Source organism: Coenobita brevimanus, chromosome 60, assembly GCF_032717465.1.
Source record: "Coenobita brevimanus isolate Jiangsu-jjx chromosome 60, ASM3271746v2, whole genome shotgun sequence".
Lineage (NCBI taxonomy): Eukaryota > Metazoa > Arthropoda > Malacostraca > Decapoda > Coenobitidae > Coenobita > Coenobita brevimanus.
In genome coordinates this window covers 38,925,592-38,934,710 of record NC_137013.1, presented here as the reverse complement: position 1 = coordinate 38,934,710, position 9,119 = coordinate 38,925,592, and the positions used below count along the sequence as shown (strand labels likewise).

The following is a 9,119-nucleotide window of genomic DNA, read 5'->3' as shown; positions in this document are numbered from 1 at the left end:
CTCCCTCTTCTGTTTATTCTGTCCTTCACTCTTTCCTCTTCCTTCTGCTTGTGGGTGACTTAACACTGAGTGACAAGCCAAATGGTTTTCTGTACACCAGGAAACCATTTACTATGCTGGGTGGTAACCATATAATCAAATTAAGGCGCCTGGTGGTTTAGTGGATACTTATGGCACTTCAATCAGACTGAGCCGGTGAAGGTTTATATCCAAGGGGTGGTTGTGGTGACTGCTCACGTAATGCCACTCAGGGATGAGTGAGGCTGGTCACTTTCATCTTAAATGTCAGGACCAACTTGCCTAGCCCCGGGCTCCTACGCTTCTCATGGGGCAACGAAGGACTGGATGATGGATGGATGGATGACATATTAATATCTATTTGTACAATATTTATATCATTTTAGTACTAACACAGCTTGCCTAACTAACACAGACGAGCTTACCTCGCTATGTGCAGAAACAATCTGGTCAGGATGAAGTGCCAGAAAGCCTCCTAAGCTGATATGAATACCACTCCCTGCTTCGGGCTACAGCCTCTCCTTGGTAAATCATTGCAGGGCACATAATAATATGTTTAAACTGAAAGGATTATTCTGTTCTCACATAACTGAACCTTGTGCTATTGCCCATGTTGTACAGTACAGAAAATATGTCTGGATTGATGGGGTATATCTCTCTTCGCATAACCAAGCCTTGTGCTAGAGCCCAGCCTGAGCCTGACTGAAGACATATGGTATTGAAAAATATGTCCAGACTGAAAGGGCTGACCTGTCCTCACATAACCAAACCTTGTGCTAGAGCTGCTCCTTGGCCCAATGTTGAAGGGTCAAGTGTCGCACCTCCTCACTAATGTAGTTCAGGTCGTAGGGTGGCCACCAGCCTTGGAAGTCCTGTGCACTGCCCAATCCATAGGGCAGCAAGTGGCGGTTGTATTCATGAAGTCTGCAGATGCAAATTACAGCAAGTCCTCATTATATCTCACTAACCATAACTTTTTCTTTTATGCTACTAAGTTCACCAAAAAATAGGAAAACTACACTGTTTATTTAGGTAATTTGCATGAACTCAGTGGACTGCAGAAAATCAGTTACCAGGTACTTCAATCAGATGTTTCCAGAAACCTTTTGTTGAAGTTACGCTGAGAGATTGTACGTGTTGTGATAGTGAGATTAATGAGGTGAGTAAGCATACTGTGATGGGGACTGCACTACAAAGAGGGCATAATTTATTGTTTCTGCATTAGTTTGTGCTATGAGAATGAGGTGCATGAGGTGAGCATGTTGTGGTGTGGGGAATAGCATTACAATGAGGGCAGAGGGGACTGTTCATCAGTTGCACTTTGTGCTGTGAGGATGAGATGCATAAGGTAAATGTGCTGATGTGTGATGGGCTGTTACAGTAATAGCATAATAAACTGTTTGTGAGCTGTATTCTGTATTTGTAGTTAAGCAGGGAAGGAAAGGATTGCAATATAAAGTTGATTATACAGTACACTCTCATTATGCAGTACAGTAGTGCACCAACTTTCGCTACAGCAGGATTCGCGGAATCCACTTTCTCGGCATGCACCAAATATTCCCCAACTTCCACTTTCGCTTGAAAAAAAATCGATTTTCGCGCACAAATTTTGGGTTTGGGACAATATTTTGAACTTTGAATTTCCTGCACCGCCCGCCCACAAGCCACCGCCATCTTGAATGACGTCATGTCAACACTCTGTCCACCCATTCCCGCCATTGTGTACGAGCGTGCTAGCTCCAGTGTGTTGGATTCTCACGGTTCAATGGCCTCTACTATACCTGGTAGTGTGGGGAAAGGGCCTGGTGGTGTGGGGGGAGAGCCTGGTGGTGTGGGGGGAGGGCCGGGAGGCAGTGGTGGTGATAAAAAGTGGCCGGGACATTCAAAGTCGGGAGGAAAGGCCAAGGCCAAGGCCAAGGCCATAGAGGAGCTTAACAAGGATGAAGATTTCGATGGATCTGTTCAAGAGAACCTAGCACAAAGGGAAATTCAGCACAGAGTGGAAGTGTTGCATCAAGTTGCATCTGAGGAGGCAGAGAGAGAGTGGTAGCGAGGCAGCAAGAGGTGGCGCCAATACGTCTGGCGTGGCTAAATAAGCCCGCCACGCGCCTCGTATACTTACCCCCAACATCCATTAAACACCTCAACCTGGTCTCTGTGGTATGTTTCTCCTCATATAATGTGTACTGTACAGTTTTTATTGTTTGTATCTCACAATGCAATGTACAATAGTGATTTGCTGTACTGTATTGCAAGTGAAAATGAAAATCTGATGTTACTTTAGGATAACCGGGAACCAATTAGCCTTTCTGCCATAAAGACAATGCCCCAACTTTCGCTAATTCCACTTCCGCGCATTATTTTTGGACCCAATTAGGCGCGAAAATTGGTGCCCCACTGTACCTTCATAACTGCCAATTAAATTTCCACTGCTACCTATAAAGCTGATTACCCAGCTTCTCCCAATTTCTTGTACTGGTTGCACATAATGAAAAAATGAAACTTTTGGAATACATCTGTGGCATATAACAAACTCTTACTGCAGATATGACTTGTATTTACTGTGATTTTTCATTAAGCACAAGGATAATACTGGATACTAAATTTTGTTATTCCCTTCAGTAAAAGGTCTTTTTGTATCTTCTTGCTATTTCCAGACAATTTTCAACTCAGGAAAGCCCCCGCAGAGTGAACTAAGTAATGAAGCCCATGTCTAATCCTTCTTCAGAAAGTCTCTCACAGGTTAATTACAGCTGTCTGGAGAAAAAATACCAAATTTTAAAAAGTATATCATCATCCTGCACAACTAAAGGTGGAAAGTGGGGGGGGGAAGGAAGGGAAGAAAGGACACAGAGAGAAGAGGAGGGAGGGATGAAGAGAGAGAGCATGCTAACTACTGTATACATGTGTAATGGAATTTGACATTTATTTTCCAACTCTTTAGTGCATTTATGACTTTTTAAATGACAACAATTATAAGCTGTGTCAAAATTCAGACTGCTTTTTTCAACAGTCCATGTTTCCTTTTCTTTTTTCTTTCTTTTTTTTCTCTTCTTATACTAAATCTAATGACATGTCAGATAAAGTTAACTTTAAGAGATACGACAGAAAATTACAGGGGAGGGGAGGGGAGGACAGAGTTCAAGAAAGCAAACTGACCTGCCCCATGTAAGTCTACTGAGGAAGCGCCAGTAGGAACCCTTTAAGTAATGCTTCTCCATCACTGCTATGTGGAAGAGGTAACCAACTGCCAGGCTGTACAGCAGTTCTATGGAGTATGGTATACGAGGCAGGTAACCTTGATTACACCCCTTCTCATACATGCTCTGGAGGGAAGCAGGAGGATACATTCTAGGTTGTATTCTACAATCTGTATTATCACTGGCTTTGCAGCATTCTAACATCCTTTTCCTTAATGGTTTACTTTAGTTTTTATTACACTGATATATTTTTCCATGTTATTTTTGCAAAGTATGTCATCATTGTAGAATCTGTATATGTAAACAGCAGTGTACAATATAATAAGTATAGTGTAGAAAATGAACAACTCAGAAAGAGGCACTAGGAAGTCTCTTTAGCCAACAAGAATACAATTCAAAGTGGTGCTGAAGATTCTGTAATGTCTCTTCCTTACCAATTTACTCTAAACAACATGCTTATATGTTATTAATGTAAGCTATGTCCATATCAGAATCATATAAATAACACATGAGAATCTTCAGGTTTATCCTTCAAATAAATCTATTAAGGAAAATATGCTACAAAACCTCCTATGCCACCTGGAATACAGCCCTCTAATCCACTAAAATCTATACTTAATGCTAAATATCATCACCATCCTGACCTTTTTCCCTACCTAAAGAAGATGTGAGGCAAGACTTAGCACACATAAAAGTAAGAAAACTATCAACTGCAGGCCCTGTGAAATGGTCCAGATTCATTTACATTACAAATACAGGCACAGTAAAACCTCACTATAACAGACTAATTGGGGCCCAAGCCATACTGAAAAATGCAAAATTTAGTTAAAGCAACATCCAGACTTCCCCCTGCTAACCAGGACTTTTTCCGGTATATCAGACATTAGTCTGGACTGCACCAACAGTTTTTAAGCTGTTTTCACTACCATTGCACTACTGTACTGTATTACACCTTCGCTACAATAATCAAATGGTGTAATATATATAATAATACTGTACTGTAAATTGATAAACATATCTTTTATTTCTTCTGGTGAACATTGCTGCAGTGGTCAGGCAGTCCAGACTGCTTCTAGCTTTATCAGACTTTTTCCAATATGCAGGTATACTCCGGTGTAACGATGCAATTGGTTAAGTAAAAACCCATCGTTAGGTAAGGGTATCTTATCTCAGGGTAGATTTAACATGTAAAGTATAGGGATGCATTTTTAAGCCTTGCGTTCCCCCCCCAACCATGTCCTAAACCCACCCAAATGACCAAAAACAAGTTTAAAGCCAATCTACTTGTAAATGGCCTAACAGCTGTAAAAAGGCCTAACCTAAGCCTAATCCCTGTAAATAACACTAAAACCAATAAATAAAATCCGAAAATCATCAAATATAAGTCTGGAAAAAATCAAGGCTAGTAAACTGTACCCCAAAATGACAATGTTCACCCCACCTACGGCTAAAATACATTAATCTAAGTGTAAAAACAGTTTATAAATCAACCTAAACACACAATTTTAGTCTAAAATACCATCAAAGTCAGTAAAAATAAAAATAAAAACCCATCATTAAACCAGGGTTTAGCCATCGTTAGGTGGGATATGGTTGTATTTCTACACCTATCACTAAGCTGGGGCATCACATCTAGGGGTATCGTATATCGAGGTACACCTGTATAAGAATTTAGTCTGGTAGCTCCTCGATTCCGATAAAAGTGAATTCCGGTCTACTGAAGTCCATTATATCAAGGTTTTACTGTAAAATGCAAATTACAGTAGGATCTCGCCGATAATGGCTTCGACAATAACGTTTTCGGCAATAACTGTAAGTTAAAATGAATATCCAGTTTATAATAACATTTGGATTCACTCAAATAACGGTTATTTCGCGAATACCAAGTTGTTATACTACAAAAATGTTCATAACAAGACCAGGAATAAAACAGACAAACAAGAGATGAAGGAATTTGCCGAAAATGTGACCAGCACCGAGGAGGAGATGGAGGATCCTCCCCTCAACACCTCCCCTGACTCACCCACTGCAGTCCCCTCCACCTCCACTGCCCCACCTGACTCACCAGCTGCCTTCCCCTCCACCTCCACAGCCCCACCTGACTCACCTGCTCTACCTGGCATACCTGCAACCCCTGCCATAATGACTGTTGCTGCATTCTGGAAGAAATATGATATTCAACAGGCTGTAAATTTCCCTCATCAAAGCCTGGAATAATGCAACACTGGCAACTGTTAAACATATCTGGTTGGCACTCCTGCCACAATTCAAGTCTACAGAGACAGAGAGAGAGTGTCCATCAGAATTAATGACTTATGAATGGACCTGTAAATCAAATTTCAAGAAAATACCAGAAACAATATCACAACCGAGTAAATGCCCACAATGTCACTCATCACTATCTCTCACAACGACAGCCAGCTGAGGAAGGACAACAGAGAGGGGCTGAAGTAGATGAAAACATTGATGACATTGGGGACTTGCCTGAAGATTTTTACTCTGTGGGGTTTAATGAAGTGTTGATGGAAGTGGGTGACCCTGGCGTGAGAGGCAAGAGTGGGGACGAGGCTAGCGAGGGGTTAGGGGGTATGCTGCAGTAGCCTCCATGTGCAAGCCTCAGAACAATCATCACACCAAACACCTCATTAACTCCTTTAAGTTGAGTTTTATATTGCTCATGATGATTTAATAACTAATCTTATTATTTCAGCTAAAAAAAGTAGTAATAGGAAGGCTTCAAATGGGAAAAATGGGTAAAAGCCTTGGGGAGGCAGCAAAAATAAATAGTTCATACATGTACTTTAATGTCAAGCAAATAACATTTTCATTAACAACAGCGTTTTTCTGGCACAAATTAGACACTATTGGTGAGATTCTACTGTAAAAGAAGAAAAGCAATATAATGTGTGTGTTAATACATCCTCAATGTAACCATATTTTTCAACTAACATTCTACATAAAATTCTAAGCATTACACGAAAAGCAGTACGATGTGTCTGCTAAACTACCATTATCATCAAACTAAAATTCTACATAAAATGCTATGTAAAATAATGGAAGCAGTGTGATGTTAGAATTATATCCATCATCATCATCATCTATGCTCCTCATGGGGCAACATAGGACTGGATGATGGATGGATGGATCATCATCCTGACCTCTTTTTTCTACTCAAAAATGGAGTGAGGTAGGGTCCAGAATGCAAGAAATTAGAAAAACAAGATCAGGGGAGAAATAATCAACATGCCCAATGAAATGGGCCACACACTCATTTACTCACCATTCAAGATCCTGGAAACCTGACTCCTCACTGCATAAGGAAGAGTTATCTATTCAGAGGACATAAAGTGTATGCCTTACCTCCAGCACCTTCCACATGATGTACAGGGCCATGGAGTGTGCTGGATACCAGTACATGGAGAACCCTGCTAGGGCCCCGGCTAGGGCCCCATGACTCGCTTCCTCTCGCCCCGTCCACCACCGCCCTACACAGCACGTACCCTGAACCAGGGATGTAAAGCTGGCTTATTTCTACCTGGCTGAACTGACCCATTTCCACAACCTGAATACTGTACTTAGTTGTGCTTGTATTAAACATGATGAACCTTGGTTGTGAAGTAAGACTGAGTCTCCCCTGTTTATTACACTGATCCCTTGGTTATAGTGGTTTTTGTTATCACTGGGAGATGAAAATCTGCACTCCTGCCGTTAATGCACATTTTTCAGCTCAAAAACTTCGTTATTGTGTGCCTGTGCTGGCCACCGCCAACAACGATGATGATGCAGAGTTTGTGGTTTCTGATGACTTTGGGGGAATCAAAGATGAGGTCCTACTCAAGGAGTTAATCCCAGGTGGTGGAAATCATTAACTCTCCACTCCCTAGCCTCAGAACTCTTTATCTCAAGCCCATCTCAGGTTTCTCTGTGGTACATGATTCTTCCTTAATGTGCCCTTTTCATTACTTTCTATTAACCTAACCATGCCTGTGTGTGTTTCTGGTACTTGCCATAAGAGTATTTATGTATTAACGGTAGTGGATCTAAATTATTGTAAAAGAGAAAATTTGGGCTTACATGTGTTGCTTGGCATCAATTGGGATAAATCTCAAAGGTTCTGTGTACTGTATTCATTCTCGCACAAATCCCTTATCAGATGCCATGTTCAGTACCATTTTTTTCTTTTTTTTTTAAATAACAGAACGGAGGAAGGAAAATATCCATCCATCCATCATCCAATCCTACACTGCCCAAAGAGGAACGTAGGAGCCCAGGGCTAGGCAGTTGGTCTCGACATTTAAGATGAGAGTGACCAGCCTCACTCATCCCTGAGTGGCATTACATGAGCAATCAACCTCAACCATCCCTTGGATATAAACCTTCACCGGCTCACTCCGACTGGAGCGCAATAATTACCCACTAAACCACTAGGTGCCAAAATTTGGTTATATGGTTACCACCCAGCATAGTAAATGGTTTCCTGGGGTACAGGAAACCATTTGGCTTGTCATTCAGTGTAGAGTCACCCACAGGCAGAAGGAAAAGGAAAGAATGAAGGAAAGAAAGACAGAAGAGGGAATGTAAAGTCACCCATAGGCAGAAGGACACGGAAAGAATGAAGGATAGAAAGAAAATGAAATAAAAAAAACAATAATTATGAGCAATAACCAAGGAATCAATGTATACTTGTTTTGTTTTAACCTGGCCTGAGACTCCCACCTCTTCATCTTGAGTCCTTATTTGTAAAAACAGATTAAGACTAGAATATGGTGCAAGTCATTAAGCTACATCAAATTACTGTAGTATTAAAAAAAAAAAGAAACAAAGACTAAAGGAAAAAAGAAAGAAAGAAGGGCCAAGGTGAAAAAAGTATAGGTAGGATGGGACTGGAGTGTATTGGTGTTGAGATGAGGAGAGGTAGATTGAGGTGGTTTGGACATGTGGAGAGGATGGGGGATGATAGTTGGGTGAGGAAGGTGAGAAGTGTTAATATTGGGGGTGGGGTTATGAGGGGTAGACCGAGAAAGACATGGGACGAGGTCATTAAGTGTGACCTTAGGGTTAAGGGACTGAACAGGGAGGCTGCAATGGATCGTGCAGCATGGAGAGCCGCCATTAGGTGATCAAGGCCGACACATGCAAGCATGTTGGAGCCTTTAAAAACGAAAACGAGTAGTTACAACAACCCCAGGTTCATCTGAACCTGAACCCAGAGGACCAAAGAAATCTAGCCACTTCAACCATGTGCTCCCAGGGCATCTTCTGAGGTTTATGTTGAAGGACTGTGTGCTGTGATAGTGAGTGTGCATGAGGTAAGTGGTCATGTAGTTAGAGAAACAGTTTGCCTTCTAAAGTCTGATCTTAGGTCTGAGAAGGGAACTGCCTGATGGTCAGAATTTTGTTAAAATAGCCTTTATATGTCAATCAGAAGACCCAACAACTTGTCATAAAAACATCTACTAATTCGATCATCTATCTATCTATCTATCTATCTATTGCCAGATGCCTCAATCCCGTTTGGGGTGGCCACAAACAAATCGCCTCCAAGTCGCCCTGTCCCCCGCCATTTCACTGCCCTGCTCCCAACTCACACCCCCCTCTCTCATATACCTCCCCTCCCCATCCCTCCATCTCATCCTCGGCCTCCCCCTCCCTCTTCCCCCCTCCACCTCACTCACATACACTCTCTTCGTCAGTCTTTCACCCTCCATCCTCTCCACATTGCCAAACCACCTCAGTGTGTTCCTCATAACGTTTCCTATCACATCCACATCCACACCACAACGCTCCTTTATATCCTCATTCGTCAGCCTGTCTCTCCACGTGACTCCACAGGCTCCTCTTAAATAACTCATCTCCACTGCTCTCACTCTTGACTTGTGTCATTCCAACAATGTCCAAGCT

The 9,119-nt window shown here is 41.9% G+C and overlaps 1 protein-coding gene across 1 annotated transcript in view; it reads right to left on the bottom strand.

The window, feature by feature from the left end:
- Nucleotides 1-794: 794 nt before the first annotated feature.
- The window catches only part of LOC145403386 (transmembrane protein 135-like), a 49,771-nt gene continuing 41,446 nt past the window's right edge, over nucleotides 795-9,119 (bottom strand). Inside the window, exons 9-11 of the mRNA XM_080275169.1 lie at nucleotides 6,579-6,719; nucleotides 3,178-3,344; nucleotides 795-942 (exon numbers count right to left, since the gene is read on the bottom strand). Coding sequence (XP_080131295.1) covers nucleotides 795-942; nucleotides 3,178-3,344; nucleotides 6,579-6,719 — 456 coding nt within the window. The remainder of the gene's footprint in view (nucleotides 943-3,177; nucleotides 3,345-6,578; nucleotides 6,720-9,119) is intronic.